The 20,295-nt window shown below is 34.9% G+C and overlaps 1 protein-coding gene across 4 annotated transcripts in view; it reads left to right on the plus strand.

Annotated features, from left to right (window-relative positions):
- The window catches only part of TNPO1 (transportin 1), a 90,624-nt gene that overhangs the window by 39,774 nt on the left and 30,555 nt on the right, over positions 1-20,295 (plus strand). For all 4 annotated transcript variants that reach the window (XM_042940790.1, XM_042940803.1, XM_042940798.1 and 1 more), the window contains exons 3-9: positions 32-107; positions 4,241-4,390; positions 8,193-8,299; positions 10,285-10,418; positions 14,312-14,393; positions 17,702-17,824; positions 19,722-19,840. In XM_042940790.1, coding sequence (XP_042796724.1) covers positions 32-107; positions 4,241-4,390; positions 8,193-8,299; positions 10,285-10,418; positions 14,312-14,393; positions 17,702-17,824; positions 19,722-19,840 — 791 coding nt within the window. The remainder of the gene's footprint in view (positions 1-31; positions 108-4,240; positions 4,391-8,192; positions 8,300-10,284; positions 10,419-14,311; positions 14,394-17,701; positions 17,825-19,721; positions 19,841-20,295) is intronic.

Raw genomic sequence — 20,295 nt, forward strand, 5'->3', positions numbered from 1 at the left:
GAGAAGTTTCCTTAACTACTGTTTGTTCTAGAAACTGGAACAACTCAATCAATATCCAGATTTTAACAACTACCTGATTTTTGTTCTTACAAAATTAAAATCTGAAGGTAAGTGAGGTTTGTATTGATAAAACTACTTGGAACTGTCTTCAAGATATATGAAAATATACTGAGAGTTATTAATTTCAAAGGTTTGCGTTTTATAGTAACCACTGGTTTACAGATGTGGAATGGCAGAGAGATTTAAGAGTCCACTCTAAAGTTTAATTTAGATCCTTAATAAACATTCGATTGTTAATCAGGTGTTTTTATCATAAACTCCTTCGTATTTTGTGAATGAAAAGAGTATTACAGAGTCTACTTTGGTATTTTGCTTGAATCCTTGTACATGAATGTCATAACAGATTGAATGCAGGATTTACTCATTAACTGAATATATGTGGATTCATAGAAAACAATTCAAAGTTCATATAACCAAAATGAAAAATCACTTGTCCTGTCGCCCAGAGAGAATTTATTATTATTCTTGATTAATTAATTCTACAGTCTTATATGGCTATTTACTATTTTAAAATTTAATTAAAATTGGGATCATTCTCTTTATAAACTTTTGTGACTTTTTTAAAACTTCTAACTGTATATATTAAACAATATAATGAAACTTTATTAACTATTCTTTTACAACGATTTTATTTAAAATTTTTTAATGTTTGTTAATTTTTGAGAGAGAGAGTGTGAGCTGGGGAGTGGTAGAGAGGGAGACACAGAATCTGAAGTAGTTTCCAGGCTCTGAGCTGTCAGCACAGAGCCTGACGCGGGTTTCAAACACACCACAAGATCATGACGTAATCCGAAGTTGGACATTTAATTGTGCCACCCAGGCACCCCCAGTCTACAATAATTTTAAACTTAAATTACTTTTGTGGCAATTCAAAGCATGAAAACTAGTTTTATTTTTAAATGATATGGTCATTTTATTGTATATATGTCAGTGTTTCCCACTAGACTTTATTCATTCATTTCTCAAATACTTATTGAGCACCATTTCATTTCCAGGCTCAGGGGCAATGAAAGTGAACAAAAAAATAAGAATTTCCGCCCTCATGGAACTTACATTGTAGTGAGCTGTTTTTTATCGAGTTACCTGAATATTGAAGATTCTCTTCCTGGAACATTGTCAGACACACAAAAGGCGTGAAAATACTTACTATTAAGCAACTGATTGGCCTCTACTTGAAAGCACTATACCCTGTTCAGTGATTAGTGTTTCAGAAGCCATAGTGCAATTATTTAAAAAACAAACAAACGGAAAAAAAAACAAAACCGGGCACTTGGACTTGGGAAGTCTTAGACTCTGACACTGATTCTGACACTGATTTTACCTGTCTTACTTTTTCCAGCTATATAATGCCCTGTGTTAGACTGCCAGACTGTCTTGTCTGTAAGGGTTAGGCATCCAAGGCTCTAGTGGGTAAATTGCCTTCATGTGTAGTAAAATCTCCCTAATCTTACAGATTTTAATACTTTTATCAGATTTGATATTTTTATACAGTATAGTAATTTTTTTAGATTAATTTTAAATGTTAATTTTAGGGATTTTAATTTGTGGTTGAGGGATGTAATGGCAACTTTAAACTTTCTAAATCTGGGTTTTAAGAAACTGAAAATTCCTTCAGCATATCTTGAAATTAAGCAACTAATATTCCTAGTTTGATAAATGTACTTGATGCTTTGCTTCTTAATATAGAAATTTATTTTTCCCACATACTAATTTGTAATCAAGTCAGTGTTACTCATTTTTTAAAGAACTTTATATTTAGGAAATGAATTTTTCTAAACTAATTGTTTTACTTGAAAATTTTAAATTTATTTTCACCGGTTCATCTATTCTCTGTCCTGTCCATGTGCACATCCTAAGTTCCACATATTAAAGATGTTTAAAATATTCTTTCTGAAAGCTTTTTTGAGATGTTAAGAATAAATAAGTATTCTTAAAAGCAAACAAACAATTCAAATCACGAGCAGTTGGATATAACTGCCTCCAATTTATTAGTCACCATTTTTCACAGGACACGATAGAAGCTTAACATTTGTTTAACAGTTAATATTTCTTGTGCCTTATTTATTTGGGACATGAGCTTGCTATATTCCATTTTCTATTTAAAGAAAAACCTGGCATTGGGATCATCCTATTAGTGAAGGAACGTAAATAACATCTTGAAGTGGAAATGCTTATTTAGTAATCTTTTCACCATTTCTCTTGTGAATTTGTTTACACTGAATCATGGAGGAAATTTTTAGATCTGGAAGAGACCTCAGAGATAAGCTCATCTAATTCCCTCGCTTTACAAATCAACAAATTGAGGCCCAGTAAAGTAAAGCCTTAACTTTAAAAAAAAAAAAAAAAAAGAAATGGATAATCAGTGGCTCTTAATGCATTTAGGAGAGAGGATATTTTTTATGTTAATGAAGATAAATATTTTAATATAGAATGCTTTATATTTTTAATTTTAAATCACTTCTACCTTGTGTTGTGGCCTATTAAAACTCATCTTGTATCATTTATTGTAAGAATGATAGTGTGTATTATAAACAAATATGTTATTTGAATTAAAACTATCTGAATTATTAAGGGCTAACAAGACAAAAGGGATTATTGCTTGTAGAAGTTAAATATCTGGCTATTCATTTATTATATGGCAGTTTTAAACTTGCAAGTGAATTTAGAAGTGTTTTTGTTTCATTTTAACTTACTCATTGGAATGGGTTGTAATTGAAACCAGAAAGAAGTTACTAGATGGTGACAAAAGCTTTTAGCCTGTGTTACTGTGATGGCCTGAGTGGGGTTTATGAGCAAAGAAATTTTGCTATCCTTTTGCTTCTCCATATGCTTCACCCTTTAATATTTCAGTGCCAATCAGATGATGGCAGCATGCTACAAACTAGAACAAGCTTGTGGTATTTTACTTATTTTTTTTTTTTTAATGTTTATTTATTTACTTTGAGAGAGAAGGAATCCCAAGTAGGCTTCGTGCTGCCAGCACAGACCCGACATGGGGCTTGAACTCAGGAACCCTGAGATCATGACTTGAGCCCAAATCAAAGTCGAACACTTAACCCTAAGCCACCCAGGCGACCCATGGGTATTTTATTTTTTTAAATAACGTGTGTAAAACAGTAGTGCTGTAATAGCATATTCTACTCACCACAACTTCATTTCTTCCAGTCCTTTGAGGAGGGTGATACTGCAGAATGCATCAAGTGTAGACTTGAGCCAGACTCGTGAGGTTCATATTTTGACTTCCTCACTTAATAGCCTTGTGTGACTTTGGCAGAGCCCTCAGTTTCTTCATTTGTGCAGTGGGATAATAATTCCTGTCTCATGGGGTTCTGAGGATTAAAAGCACACTATTTGGAATGCACTTAGCAGTGTTTAGTACCAAATAAGCATTCAGAAGATCCTAACTATTGCTAATGTTGGTGGTGATGTCAGTTGGTAAAGCATCAATTACATTCTACTAGTGTTAAATTTCTTCTTAAAAATTTGTTAACACCCAGCTTTGGACTAAACGTTTTAATGTAAATTGTATTTAACTTCTGGAAATTTTAAAATTGTTTTACCCTTTTTTTTTTTTTTTTTTTTAGCTCAGAGTCAAGTGAAAAACATGATATAAATGAACGTCACTTATTTGTATGTGAAGGTGATCCCATATTTTTTGTCGACTTGATTTTTTTAATAGATATTTTTAGTCACTAATACTTTGAGATCTGTAATTTGATGTTTATATCAGGTCCCAATAAAACTTGTGTGCAGTGGCCCTGTGTAAACTAAATTAACTTTTTAAGTCAGTGGTTCTCAACCAGGTGCAGTTTGGTCCTCCCTTGCCACCCACCCCACCCCTGCAACATTCCAGACATTATCTGGAAACATTTTTGTTACAACTTGGAAAGGTAATACTGGCATCTATGGTCAGGGGTACTGCTCAACGTCATAGGATGCACAGGACAGCACCCGATAAAGAATTATCTCAGCCACAATGTCCATGCCAAGGTTGAGAAACCCTGAACTACAAATCATGGAGCTAGTCTTTTGATAATTATTTATGATACTTTTTTCCTGGCTATAGCAAAATTATTGGAACGTTGCAATCAATTTTTGAGTAGGAGTATTTTAAAAGTTAGCGTCCTTGATACATTTTGAAATGAAAACTACTTTGAAACTCAATAATATTTTATTACAGATGAACCCACAAGATCATTGAGTGGTCTCATTTTGAAGAATAATGTGAAAGCACATTTTCAGAACTTTCCAAATGGTGTAACAGACTTTATTAAGAGTGAATGTTTAAACAATATTGGTGACTCCTCTCCTCTGATTAGAGCCACTGTAGGTAAGTTATACTGTTACAGTATTGCTTATTCTGTTTGTAACTGGGTTGTTTTTTGAGATGATAGGCTGGTTTTGTTCAGCTTTATTTTTTATTTTTTTAAATTTTCTTTTTAAATGTTTATTTTTGAGAGAGCGAGAGAGCGCGTGAGCAGGGGAGGGGCAGGGAGAGAGGGAGACACTGAATCTGCAGCAGACTCCAGGCTCCGAGCTGTCAGCACAGAGCCTGACACGGGACTCGAACCCACGAACCGAGAGATCATGACCTGAGCTGAAGTCGGACACTCAACTGACTGAGCCACCCAGGTGCCCCGAGATGATAGACTATTTCTGTAGGAATTTTTGTTACCCATTTCATGTTGAATTGTGAGGGAGGGGGGGAATTTTTCATTGCCACTTCTAAATGCTTTGGAAGTAATATTATTTATTACAGTAAAATCCCTTATTTAGTGAGACCATACTCACTGGTGGTTGGTTTAATCAAAGTGGGTTAAAATGGGGCATTAACAAATGGTGTTAATGTAGGATCACTGCCTTTTGTTTGCGTTCCTTGTTACCTGGCTTCCTTGTATAATGCATGGAAGCTTTCTTTACACAGAAAGGAAATTTTATTAAAACAACATAAGAATGGGACCTTAAATCTTATTATGTTCTACCCTTGTTTTTAATATTTGCTTTGTCTAATTACAGCAGTTTTTTTAGTCTTTTCAGTGTTCAGCTTGAGTGAAAGAACGACTATCCGTTTATTGAATTAAGATGTTTAATTTTTTAATTATAGCTGGTGTAAATAGGTTTGGGAGTGAACACAACTGACTATTGGTAACATCAATTCGTGGAAGCAGAACTAGGCAGGTAGACTCTAGAGGGGCCTAGTAATGGGCAGTGTTCAGTATGCTATGGGGCTTAAGCAGCTCAATTTTACAAGGACCTAGAAATAGAAAGCTTCTGTTAATCTAGCAGGTTGGTTGAATGGAAGTTGGTTACTGAGAACTTCATAATGATTCAGTCATTTTCATTAAAAGTTCTCTACTTTTGTATTTTTTGTCTCATGGGTTTGAAAAGTGCCCAGTTCATCTTTTACTTAAAATAACCAAAGGCTCTGTGGCTTCTCTCAAAATATTAACGTCTTAATTATGCACATTATGCACACTGATTTTACATGGGATGGGTAGAGGTCATTTCTGTTTTGAGAAAAGGGAATCCCTAGTTTATTCTGATGGACCCTCCTATGCCTTTCCAGTGCTCTGCCAGCTCTTGACACTGGTAAAAAGAATGGTGAGTGTATGCCAGACTTTAAAAATTTTTTAAATCTTCACAGTACATATTAGGAATCTTGCCAAGGAAGTTTATTTGAAAAGACTACATTGCACTGACTGTGATAATTCTTTAAGCAAATATAAAATTATTTCTCTTGTTTAAGAACATATGGTTGGTTTATAATTTTATTATTTTAGTGACTGTCATTTGTGTTTAAACAATGTGGGAACGTTTCTGTAGAATGAATTCATAGAAGTGGCATTACTGGGTCAAAGTGTGGTGTTTAAGCATTTAAAATTTTAATAGGTATTGCTAAGTATACAAATTTTCACTCCCACCTTTGCTATATACACTGAGAATTACAATTTTTCACTTTTTGTTGGGATGCTAGGCATTAGAAGATTTTTTGGGAGAGGTTGAAATTATATGGGCCAGTTAAATTTGAATTTGTTCGTCTTTGACCATTTAATGCTTTTCTAGCAGAAGTAACAAATGTCAGCAATCTGTTAGTGCCAAATTGTAGGCTGGCATTTAATTTTTATTACTGCTTGTTTTAAGACATGGTTGGCTTTATTGAGGCAGATCCAGAGCTTTCTTTCTCCCTCACTTCTTACATATTTTAACTTCAGGAAAGAATAAATGGCGAGAAGGAACAGCTCTACTATTGGCCTTGCTCCTTCTTGATTTTACTAGAATATTTTAAAGGTTATGTCTGAAAATGGTATCAATACATTGATGACCTTACCATATAATTTAGAATTTTTTTAGTGCAGAGTACATATTGACCAACAACTTTACATTTTTTAGCTATTTGCCATTGAGAGCAACATTCTCAAAACTAACAGTGGAAAATTGAAAGACTGTTTATACGCCCAAAGTGTAGAATTTGCTACGGTAATGATCATTGAGTACTTCCTGTATTTATTATGTGCCAGGCATTTTGTTTGCATATCTCACTTCTCAAAGTAACAAGAGAACACTTTTTTTTTCTTCACTTTTATAAATTAGTACTTTGAAGTTTGGAGTACTTGTAATTCACCTACTGTCAGTGTTTATACAGATCTTATGGTACTAAAAGATCTAAATCATCAAACATCCTGTATTATCTTATGTTAAATTTGCTAGGGCAGAGGAAAACACTAACGCAAAACTTACTGCATTATTACCGTGTATAACAAAACTTTTGTGTTACGTATTTGTATACTTGCAAGTTCATTATCACAACTGATCTATACAACACAGTTGAAACAGTCTAGTCAGGGTGACATGATCAGTCAGCATGTGCCCCTCAGCCTTCAAGATGCAAGATCACTTTGACAGTGATTCAGTTCCGTAAGTGGGAACTGTTGGAGCAGTGTGTGGGTCTTCCACACCAGAGGGATTATTGGGCACAGGATTGTTTTCACTTGATGGCTCATCTGCTTTCACTCTCCCCACCATGGTCTGTGGCTGAGATCCTAGCTTAAGTCAGAGAGCAGATTGTAACTTTCTTAATATATTTTTGTTTGAAACTAACAGACTCCTACTCATCACCCAGTGATTAAGCACATTTTGGTATATTTCTTTCTACTCTTCTGTAAAAGAGGAACACTTTTGACCCTTGAAGAACACAGATTTGAACTGCATGCATCTGCTTTTAGGCTAAATTTCTTTTTTCAATAAATACAATAGAGTATTCTAAATGTGTTTTCATTATGATTTTCATAGCATTTTTTTTTCTGTAGCTTACTTGTAAAAACAGTACAATACATGTAATACACAAAATATATATTAGTCAGCTGTTTATGTTATCACTGAGGATTCCGGTTAGCAGTAGGCTATTAGTTAAGTTTTGGGGAGTCAGCAGTTATATGTGGATTTTTGACTGAGGGGATCCAGTGCCCCTAACCCCCCGCATTGTTCAAGGGTTAACTATAATTTTTTTTTTTTTAAGGAAGAAGCAAAATTGTTTTTATTCAAAAAACATTATTAACTACATAGAAAGTCCTAAGGAATCTAGGAAAAAAAATCTAAAACCAATATGTGAATTTAACTAGATTACAGATTCCAAAAATCAATAATCAGTTGTATTTCTGTATATGTACTGGCAAAAAAAAAAAAAAAAAAAATCAAGCCTTGCTTTCTCATCTCTTAATGGTATTATATCATGGGCAGAGATTCTTAATTTTAATGTAGCCCAGTTCACCAATCTTTGTGGGTTAACTTTAATTTTAATGAGGGGAACTACTGGTATTGTTAGAAAAGGGCAGCAGTAGTTGCCCTTTTTGTAGTACAAAAAGAGTAGTCTTTTTGTGCAGATAATTGTTAAAATACAAAAGAGGGCAAAGTGTTGGAAAATAAGATTAGAAACATCTGATTTGTGCTGTGGTTTTTCTACAGGTATGCTGTTGTGGAAAGGGGGGTCCTGGGTGAACGTTATTATTTACCTGGTGTGGAGGTCCTGGGCTGATTTGAGGCGTTTAAGTGAAAGTGTGTGCATGTGTGCATTCACATGGCGGTATCTGACATAATGCAGTCAGATTTCCTAAATGTGTATGTTTTCTTTCAAGGTATTTTGATTACAACCATAGCCTCCAAGGGAGAATTGCAGAATTGGCCTGACCTCTTACCAAAACTCTGTAGCCTGTTGGATTCTGAAGATTACAACACTTGTGAGGTAAAGAAATTTGCTTCTTACATACTTTTTCTTCTCTGTTTTTCTCATCTAGTTGTGTATTTGTAACCTTTGAGAAAAATAATTCTATGAAACACAGAACTTCAAAACTTAGAAGCTTCAAGTTACCCTTTTGCTTTACATTAGTGACCATTTATCTTACTGTTTTCTATAACGACTATTAAGTTATAAAGGTTCTTTACTATAATTCCTACAAGAAAGTGCAATTGTTTAATCTGTGTAGTAGTTTTCAAAGATAGATTTAAATTTACCAAATTTACCAACCATGATTACTTTCTTGCTTTCTCTAGATTGTTTCTGTGCCTCTTATGACATGTCCACAGTATATGTAATCTAGTTTTTATCATGTAGTAATTAAAATCTCGTTTGCCACTCACTGATCAAATTAACAGCAACCTTTCCATATGGGAAAGGGAGTCTGTGTGGATTTCTCATTTTATGTATCTCTTTTATTAGCTGGCTTCCCATTTGTGTAGAAATCTGTTTTGAATGGGAACCATTTTAGGTGTTTTGCTTCTTCAAAGGCAGGGACTCCTCTCCCTCTCAAGAAAGCAAGCCTTGCTCGTAGACAGGACAAGCACTGAAATAACCTAACAAAATCAGGTGGCCTTTTGACTTGGCAGTTTGTCGCCTGATCTGAAAGAGGAAAAGGAGGGACTGGAGAGAGAGGGAGTAAGCAGAGGGGTCTTTAAAGTCACACTTTTCCCTCCCTAAAAACAAAAAAGACGTACTTTCCCATATGTACATTTTCCAGTAATGCCTTGGAAATACACTGGTAAGATTACAGAAGAACTGAAATAGTAATTGTATTCAGCCATTAAGTAAGAGTTGATTAAAATTTAAATCATGGTTTGGTATAGTGGTAACAAGGGGATCAAAATTTTAGAAAGCACTTACCAAGAATAAAAAAATTAAAACTACAGTAATCATGAAATTATGGAGCTTCTATAGAAGTCGTATTTTAAATATTTATTTTGAGAGAGGGGGAGAGGACGTGAGCGGGGGAAGAGGCAGAGAGGAGATCCCGAGCTGGCTCTCCGCTGATAGTGCGGGGCTTGAACCCACAAACTTGAGATCACAACCTGAGCAGAAACCAGGAGTTGGACACTTAACCGACTGAGCCACCTAGGCACTCCCATAAGTCACATTTTAAAGAGAAAGTATTCTTCTATTAATTGTACGAGGAAAGTAAGTACCAGGTTTCTGCTCCTGATGGAATTACAAGCAGTAAATGAGATGTTCGAGGTGGTTAGTAGGTTGCATGTTGTCTACTGGCAGGAGCTCTAGGTTAACCCCTTTGGTATAAAATGGATGTAGGGAAATAGTTGCTAATTTGAATTTTTTGCCCGTTTACCAAGTTTTGTCACCATTACCCAATGAATGATTTTACATATAAGTAATTTTTAAAAGATATTAAGACTTCTTTTTGACTTAAAATTGAAAAGAATATTTCAGGAGAAGTGAGCTTTTTCAGTTAGATAATATTTATTATAGTCCCTCCCAACCAAAATATCCTTTAATTTTAAGTCATTAAATGCTAGGATAAAAATGTACTATTATGTTTAAGCTAAGATTTTAGATACTTCAATGGTAAAATGATTTCTGTATTAAAATTGATGACTAAATTTATAGGTTTTATGAGAGCTGAAAACATTCATACAAATTAGTCAATATTCCTCAGTTTGCTTTTAAAATGGCTTCATTTATGGGGCACGTGGGTGGCTCAGTTGGTTAAGCGTTCGACTTCGGCTTAAGTCATCATCTTATGGTCTTTGGGTTCAAGCCCTCTGTCAGGCTCTGTGCTGACAGCTCAGAGCCTAGAGCCTGCTTCGAATTCTGTGTCTCCCTCTTTCTCTGCCCCGCACCCCCTCCCTCCACTTGTGCTCTGTCTCTATCTCAAAAATAAACATTAAAAATAAAATGGCGTCACTTTTAATTAATTGTAATAATTTAAATATCTTTCACAGGGAGCATTTGGCGCCCTTCAGAAGATCTGTGAAGATTCTGCTGAGATTTTAGATAGTGATGTTTTAGATCGTCCTCTCAACATCATGATCCCCAAGTTTTTGCAGTTCTTCAAGCACAGTAGTCCAAAAATAAGGTATCTGTGTAGCCAGTATCAAATTAATTTGTAAACTCTAAGCCTGACCACTCTCATTTTCCATTACCTAATATTTTTGTGATTGGCAGAAGATGCTGATATTCCACAAAGGTGAACTTCAATAGTTGAAATGTACTCCTTTCATAGCAAAACACATGAAATGTGAACTTTATCTGATGAAATTTTCATCCAATACGATAGTTCTCTACCTTCTAGATGGTATGCTTCAAAGATCCTTTGTGTAAGGCTGAAAGTCATTGTGTTTTGGGGATGTTGTCATGTTGTTTTTGTTTTAATTTATGAATCTTGCCAAGTCATTTGCAGCTTTGTGGTAAAAATTGCTCCGATACGACATCTGAATTATTTAGTAATTTCAGTTTAAGCGTTTTACATCTAATTTAAAACACTTTGAGCTTGAAGGTAGAAGAATTTTTGAGTACACTCAGATCAGTAGGGCCAATTGGCCACAAGTTAACCTTGGCCTGCTTTGTTTTCCTGTTATATCCCTAGTTCCTTGAGCAGTGCCTAGCATATAGTTGTTGAAATATTATTTTGGAATATTAGCCTTTGAGTAACTTGATTATCATCACTTGTCCTGTTGAGCTATAATTGTCATGATGCTTTCACACTTTTGAGGTGTGTGAGACTCCTGTAACTTCACCAAAAGTTCCCCAGGCTGCTCTACTCGTTTTTTTGTGTTTTTTGTATTTTTCTTTTTGCTTTCTGCATTTACTTCTCCTTTTGTCTTTTGCTTATCATTAGTATGGAAAAGTCAGTGCTTTTCTGATTGTCAGTTGCTCTGATTTTTATTGTTTCCCATTGTCAGTGCTTCATGCTTTTAGGTAGAATGATCAAACACCATATTACTATTTAAAGTAGAAATTGTGCAGGATCCCAGAGGCAAGGATATCCAGCTGCATGAACTTTATGCATAGGCTGTAACTGTTTAGATGTTCATTGGAGTTTATTCCAAGATTCCAAGCTGTATTCTGAAGGATTCTCATTTCAACAATGTGACCAGAGGGTAATCAGGAATCTTTTTCTTGCTTAAATTCTTTATTTCTTTTTCCTTTATCTCGATCTAATTTTAATTACTTTTCATCTTAAGTCGTATTTAATACAGTGTTCTCACAGTGGAAACTTAATAGATGCTTAATTTATGGTAGTGTCATGCAAACAAATAATGACATTTTACTCTTCCTGACATAGTTAACTAGAGTTCATGTTCCCTAGGAAGTCTTCTCCTCTTAATCTTTCAACTAAGGTGATGAAAAAAGGTATAGTTTTTTGCATATTTTTCTTTACTCCTAAGAAAGTCACTTTTTTTTGTGACCCAATTCTTAACAAGTGAAAGAAAAACAGAAAAATCCAAAAAGCATATTCCTGGCAATTGGCATACCATTACTAGATATAACAGTGTTTTGTAATGTTAATACATTTTTGTGGGTGGACATTTGTTTAAAACTTGACTAGGTGGACTTCAGGAATATAGAAACGTTTCTGTTTAGTGACTCTTCATTACTACCCATTTGAGATTCTGTTGTACATACCATTAAATTTTTTTCTTCATTTTAACATGTATTTGGGTAAACGTATTTGCTATGTATTTTAGCAGTGCGTGAAGCTTCATCTTTATATTTTATTCTATATTATTGTTTAACACCTTATTTATACAGTTTAACTGATATTTTTTATGTACTATTAAAAGTGGTTTTCCATCTCAAAATAACTGCTGAACTTTGAGAATATAGAATGAGGCAAAGGATTATAGTTTTATCCATTACAGCATTAAGCAATTGAAAAATCAGAGCCACTTGATTTTTATAAATCCTACCAGAAATACACAAAATTGGGTTATCATTCTTAGCTCATGACCTTCTCATCTTCGCCCACTTGTATTTAGTCTTTAGTTACATATTAGTTATTTTTAATAATAAGCACTCAAACCTACCACCCAGAATGAAAGCTAAGGTCTTGACAGCAACCTACATCTAATCCTGACTTGACCCTTCCCTTGGATTGTTAAAAAACAATTATTGAAAATATATATGATATGTAAAAAAATGTATATATATATCTGTATGTGTTTTTAACTTTATAAATAGTATTTTACTGAACTTAATCTTTGGTGACTTTTTAAATTTAATATTTTGCTAGGATTCGTCCATATTTTGTCATTATAGCTCATTTGTTTTGACAACTATATAGTACCTCATACGAGGTTTACACAATTTATTCATGATCTTCCCCTTGAACCTCCCCTTAGCCTTTGGGTGGCTTCCAGGTACTTGCTAGTGTGGATAGTGCTGTTGAAAACATTTGCTTGTCTCCTTTTGTCTATTTGCAAGAGTTTCTAGGAAGATGTAAAGTCTTTGGGGAGGAATTTCTAAGACACTGGGTACATAACAAGGAAAGAACCCCAAACTGTTTTCCAGGGCGTTTGCATCAATTCATACTTTCTATTAACAAAGGAAAAGTTTCTCTGGGTGCATATATTCTGCATTTAGTATTGTCATGTATTTTAATTTTTGCCAAATAGAAAATTGTGTTTCATTATGAGCTTGATGGTTATTTCTGTGTCATTGGTTATGTTGAATATCTTGTCATAGGTTTATTGGGTATCTGGTACCTTCTTCTGTCGCCTTTTTCTCTTGGGTTATCAGAAGAAGAGGCAGACAGAAAAAAAACTATAGTTTCATGATAAGTACTGTGGAAAAATGAGAGTAAGGGCTTAGAGGTATTTTACATAGAAGTTTCACTGTACAGGTAACATTTGTGTAGAGACTCTGAACAAAGTAAAGTAACGCATCTTTGAAAGGTCAAGGGGAAAGACATTTAAGACAGGGAACAAGTATAAAGGTCCTAGAGTTAGGAACAAGCCTTTTACACTGACCAAAAAAGAAAACTTTGCATCATACTAGGAAACGTAGGGAGTAACCACACTGTAGTGGAATGTCTAGGCCAATAGCAAACTGTGACCCATGGGGCCAAATTCAGCCCATAACATATGAATTAAGAATGATTTTATACTTAAAAAGGTTATGTTTGGGGGTGGGGGTGAATGTGCCACAGAGGTTTTATGTGACCCACAAATCTTAAAATATTACCATTTGATCTTTGGTAGAAAATATAGACTGTGTTTTATTGGAGAAATCTGAACAAGGGTATAATGTGATCTTATTGGAGTAATCCTCATAGGAAATCATGGCTTGGACTAGGGAAGAAGTGAAGGTGGTTAAGAAGTGATTGGATTATGGGTATATTTTTACAGGTAGTGCCATTAGGAGTTGCTATGGCATTGAGTTGACTACGTCTTTAGTTTTTTTTTCAAATTTTTTTTTTTTTTTCAACGTTTTTTATTTATTTTTGGGACAGAGAGAGACAGAGCATGAACGGGGGAGGGGCAGAGAGAGAGGGAGACACAGAATCGGAAACAGGCTCCAGGCTCCGAGCCATCAGCCCAGAGCCTGACGCGGGGCTCGAACTCACGGACCGCGAGATCGTGACCTGGCTGAAGTCGGACGCTTAACCGACTGCGCCACCCAGGCGCCCCAACTACGTCTTTAGTTTTAAAGGAATATGTACCCATTATATATATCCATTATGCCTCTGCCCACCATCCCACTGTTCAGAGGTATCCACTATTAAAAATATGCACATGTCCTTTTTGAGTCTCACCACTTTCAGAGAAGTACTAATGTAATGTTCTGCACCCTGCGTTTTTCACTTAAGATTCATACTCGTGTGTGCCATATATATATATAAATACATACATTTATGGCTCTACATACACCATAATTTTTTTTACGAAGGAGTATTTAAGTTCTTGTCAATCTTCTGTAAATAGAAAATGCTGCAGTGAGCATGTGTTAAATGTTAAATTTTGTTTCTAGGTCTCACGCTGTTGCATGTGTCAATCAGTTTATCATCAGTAGGACTCAAGCTCTGATGTTGCACATTGATTCTTTTATTGAGGTAAGATTGTCTCTCTCCCCTTCCCCCACCCCCATTTGCTTTTGGGGAAGTTAGAAAATGTTAAATTATTTGATAGTATTAAACTTGGATACAGTGTAGACTTTGTGATTTTTGTTAACTAAAAATAAAAGCACTTTTCCTCTATTACTGATTTTTTTTTTTTAACGATACAAACATTGATTATGGAATTTGGGTGTTTAATATCTTGAGTATTTTGTTTGTCAAATTTTATCAAATTTTTTGTTTGAATATACTATTCAAATTCCAAATGTAAATTAAGTCTCCCAGCTATTTTGCAGTATTTGAAACATGAAACATTGGTGAGTTTGAATCATCTTAACTTGATAAAGAATCTGAAGGCATAGACTAAAAGGACGGTGCTTCATTTTCCATTGGTTTCCATTGTAAAATTAGAGGTGTCATGGAAAAAATTGACTCTTAAATCTCGTCAAGTATTTCTAAAGGCCCTTTTACCTTTTCGATAAAAGCAGAAAGGCAACAACAGCATTATTTTCTGGCCATGAACCCTAAGCAACAGGATTTTTTCAGAACTGTTACCACTTGATCACCACAGTTGTAAACAAGTTGTTAAAGTTCCTTAAGCATTTCACTTTTATTTTCATTAAATCAGAGTTTAATAGTTCATTCCTTTCCAGCTATTAAAAATTTTAGAGGCCATCCTGCTAGAATTTTTGTTGGGAAATTATAAGAAAGGAAGGGAAAATGGTGTCATCTATTCCCTCATCACTTAAATTGACAAGCTTTTTTCTGAACATATCTTACCAGTAGACTATGAGTAGTAGCCATAAGGATCCTCTAGCCATTTAAAAGTTGAAACTAAAACACGAGTCTTAAGTGGATATTGCCGAGTCCTACTGTGAATTAGGCATTGTGCTTGGTGCTAGGGATACATAAATAAATGTTATGCCTCAAGGTGTTTTCAGTCTGGTTTGGTGTAGAAGGTAGTGGATTATCTCAAAGTCTGGCGTCAGCCTGCCTGGGTTCAAATCTCAGCTCCACAGCTGCTAACTTTGGGCACATTATTTAACATGTTTTCCATTACCTTCTCTGTAAAATGAGGCTAATAATTTACCTTGTTGGATTGTTAAAAAGATACTTGCTATAACTAAATTGGAACAGAGCCTGCTATTCCAGAGCTATTTCATAGCTTAAAACAGGAACAGGGATAGATACACCAATATCTTATACAGAAATATAATTTAGAATAAAAGATACTAAATTCCCTCAGAAAACAAAGATTCCACAGGACCATACTCAGCAAGTGGAGCAAGAACATCCCAACATTTTAAAATCTTTTCCATTAGTGTTCCATTACCATTTTAACAGTTCTTTCCTACTTGATAATCCTACAAGATTCAACTAGTTCTCCATCCTACTAGAGCAGTCAACATCCATAGGAAGCACCTGACACATAGTAGGCCCTCGATAACCATTTGCTAAATGAAGAAATAGATCATTTATTTCTTGAATTACTGTTTTTATCAGGGGCAGGTGTTACAACGTCTGCTGAGTCTGACAATATTGACTGAAAAGTGTATTGGTTACTATTATGTGGCTAAGACCTATCTTGGCAAAGCTAAATTCTCATACTTAAGACAACATTAAATTTAACGAAGAATGTGTATTGAACCTATAAGCAATGCTGTCAGAGTATTCTCTGTGTAAAATATATATCTATCTGATGAAAAGAGGAACTGTAGAGGTTTCAAAGCATCCGATGCAGAGGCAGGACTTGGGGAAATCGAAGATCGAAGCTTTTAAAATTCTACATCAGTAGTTCACATACTGTCACATTTGATATTTGAACTTCTCCATTGTTTTATCCGTTGTAATAAGATTTCAAGTTCATCTGTTTGGAGATGTTTCTCTAGTTTTTGGTTTTGGTTTTGTTTCTTTTTTGTTTTTTGGCTTTTTGTTTTTAAAGATTGTGGGACATCGAAGTTTTCTTAATGTTTATTTATTTTGAGTGGGGGGGTGGTGGCACAGCACGAGTGGAGGAGGGGCAGAGAGAGAGAATTCCAGACAGGTTCCACACCACCAGCACAGAGCCCGATGTGGGGCTCAAACTCAGAAAACCATGAGATGATGGCCTGAGTCAAGATCAAGAGTGGGATGCTTGAATCGACTAAGCCATCCAGGCGCCCCCACATTAAATTTTTTTAAATAATCTTTTTATTATAATTCATGTGTATGTGTAGATAAAGTAAAATTCAGGAATGAGATGGGAGAGGGTTACTGTTTCTACTTCTTATATGTCCACTTTGTAACCTCTACAAAACACAGCTTATTGGTATAAGGAAATGAATCTGGACTTAAAATTCCATGAAAACCAAATTCAGATGCCCCCTGGGTAGCAAGTTATGTAACTTCTAAACTTCTTTATCTGTAAAATTGTATAACAACATCTTAGAGAAGACTAAATGAAATAGTCTGTTGTTTATTCAGGCTTTTTGCCCCCTCACCTTGGTGACAAACCTGTTTGGGAAAACGTAATCTTGATTGCTATTTTTACTATTTTTTCAGTAGTTGGCTTGGAGAACAATAAGTAGTTTGGGGTTAAGTTGTTGGAAACTCAGCATACATTTCCCAGTTATTGATACTTTTAGAGAATTTGTACCTGTTACTACCCTAAGAATTGGGATTGGTAGAAATAATCTCTTGACAGACCGTAATTTTGAAGGAAAATTAAATTGTATTTTGAAGATTATCTTCTTCTGGGTGAGGGAGATGAATGCCCCATGTCCTAATGACATGGTTTTATTCTCACAAACTAAAATTACCTTAAAACATACCCAATCAGTGGTACCTGGGTGGCTCAGTCAGTTGAGTGGCCAACTTTGGTTCAGGTCATGACCTCATGGTTCATGGGTTTGAGTGTGGGCCCGTGTCATGCTTAGCGCTGAGAGCGAGGAACCTGCTTCAAATTCTGTCGCCCCCTCTCTCTGCCCCTCCCCTGCTCATGTTCATTCTCTGTCTCTCTTTCTCTCTCTTTCTCTCTCTTTCTCTCTCAAAGATAAACATAAAAAAAACAAAACCCACAACCAATCATACTGTCTCCAAAAGAATGGCTTTAGGTCATTTACCAAAGTCATGGGTTTTGACAATTATCATCCTACATTTAATTAATTGTCTTATAACCTAATATTTCAGGCCAATTAATTCCATCTTTATTTGTACCTTCTTAGAGTTTCTTTAAATGTTACCAACTTACAGATGACTGGTTATTATGTATAAACCTTTCTAATACATTGAAATGCTTAACAAGAGAAAAATTTCTCATGCAATAGAACCTCTTTGCATTGGCTGGTGATGAAGAACCAGAGGTACGGAAAAATGTGTGCCGGGCACTTGTGATGTTGCTTGAAGTTCGAATGGATCGCCTGCTTCCTCACATGCATAATATAGTTGAGGTAATACAAACAACTTAAAGACACTCTCCTCATTTTTCCCCCAAGAAAATCCTTGAGATAAAAATGCATAATGTCAAATTTATTTAACAATTTATTTAACACATTTGTTGGGGATGAATAATGAAACCAGTTATGGCCTTAAAATTATAAGTTATCTTTATGGTGACTTTTCTCTCATGAGATTTAAGATGTGTATAGAGAGGGAAAAGTAAGGAATAGATGGCTTTTAACCAGAATAACTAACAAATGTTTAAATTATTTGTGTTTATCAGATATGGGTTAGACTAAGTGATCACTAAAACTGTGGTACATTAAGTAGCACATTCTTGTGTCATTGGAGTTTGGAATTACAGTGTTTGTTTTCCACCCATTACTGGTAAAATTATTCTGATCCACTTGTGATTTATGGTAACAGTGAAATTTCTGAGAAGACATATCGCTATAGTTTTTTTTTTTAAGACTTTCAATCCCTATGCAATTAAAATAATTTTACTAGGAAATTCTGAGTATGTTGATCATAGATTAGCCATATTTAAAGGAAGTAGTACATAGCACCAAGGTAAAATTATTATTAGAACAAAATAACTTGTTTGGGCAGTACTCAGTACTGCTAGTGTCAAACTCTAGCACCTAGTTTTCATATTATTGGATATAGTTGTGTGTGAGTAGTATATAGCTTGGCAAGTGTGTGAGAATGTTATTTAGATCCTTTGTATGGTAGAGAGAGAGAAAATCTTTTTTTTAAAGGGTGGGGTCTAAGACCTGTTAGGAAAAGGCTAGCATTGATAGTGCACAGCCAGTCCTTTTCTGAAGTGTATGGAAGGGTCGTTGTAGAAACAAAGGTATGTAGCAGCACTAAATGGGAATAAGGTACATTTTCTCTGATGAACTTACTCTCTCTGAAGTGCTTAGAAGAATCAGGTGGAGTTAGTTGAAAGTTTAGTGAAAGCTGGAGCTAACCAGAAAGTTAAAGACCTTTATTTTATCATTTGCTAGGGCCATGTCATAGCTGGGAAGCCAGCGTAGAACCGTAGAGTTCTACGATTCTTCAGCGATACTGAGCTTGGTAGTAGGACATAGTATGGAATGTAGTAGGGGTTGGCCTATCACATCTTTTGCGTTGCCATGTTTAGCCCTGTGAGATGTTGCAGTCAGGGAGAGAGTGTGTATAAAAGCTTCATCCATCATTTGACGCCATTTCCACGCCCATATACATTGGGAAATGCTATGAGTGCCTTTGATTATATTTATTTTGTTTTTGCATATTTTAAAAGATTTTTTAAAAGATTTAAAAGATTTTTTAAAAGAGGGGGAGACACAAAATTTGGATACATTTTATGATCAGATGTTCCTACAATTAAGAATGAATTTGGCTTGGCATGTTCAAAGGACATGATAAACCTATTCTCTCGGAAACTATAAATTATAGTAGCACTAAGAAATGTCACTAGTTCTTTCCAAATTAAAAAAAAAATTAACTTTTGTAATTGTATAATATGTATATGTCACTTTATATTCGTGAAAATACAAAAGACAGCTTGAGTTGTTACGTTATAAAAAGATTCTTCCTTTTAAAGAAAGGTATAATGGACTTTCTTATTTTGATGTTTCTAAGAAAACAGTGTTTGTTAAATACATTTCATAAACCAAAATACACCTGTACAGAAGCAGATAGGCCAGACATGCTTAGGACACTTTTCATTAAGCAACATTCTATACCAGTGGTTCTTCAGTTTGGCTGCATTTTAGAATTGACTCAGAAACTTTTAAAAACCCAAAGCCTAGGTTGAGAATCACTAGTTCAAGGCCACAGCAGAGGATGACCATTAGCTTGCTGGAAAAAGGTTTATTTTAATTGTGTGATTTAAACTGATTAATACTAATGCTTTGTTTGTAGTACATGCTCCAGAGGACGCAAGATCAAGATGAAAATGTGGCTTTGGAAGCCTGTGAATTCTGGCTCACTTTGGCTGAGCAACCGATATGCAAAGATGTACTCGTAAGGCATCTTCCTAAGTAAGTGTTCATTCTGCTGAATGCTACCTTGTTCTTATATTTAACAGTGAGTCCTCGTTTTTGCATTTTTAGATTGCATTCTTCTGCCGTTAGGGAATGAAATTCTAAATGAGTTAGACTTAATTTTACTTGGTATAACTGTCGATTATAACTAAAGAGATTTTTCAAGAAGCGGTTTTTGGGGTTGTTTTTTTGTTTTAATTACATGTGAGTGGTTTATTCTAAATCATAATCTTAATTGTGGATAATTTGTGGCACGTTTCTTTCTTTCCTTTTTTTCTTTTTTTTTTCCCTTTAATCCTGTTAATTTGACTGGACTTGGGTGGGGTTTTCTCCCCAAATGTAATTTTCCGGTAGTTGTGATGTTATCAGGTTTTTGGTTAGCCTATTATTAAGCCTATTTCTAACTCTGAATGCTGTTATATCAGGTTGTTTTTTTAATCTTTTTTCCACTT

The sequence above is a fragment of the Panthera leo genome, chromosome A1, assembly GCF_018350215.1.
Source record: "Panthera leo isolate Ple1 chromosome A1, P.leo_Ple1_pat1.1, whole genome shotgun sequence".
NCBI classification, from domain to species: Eukaryota; Metazoa; Chordata; class Mammalia; order Carnivora; family Felidae; genus Panthera; species Panthera leo.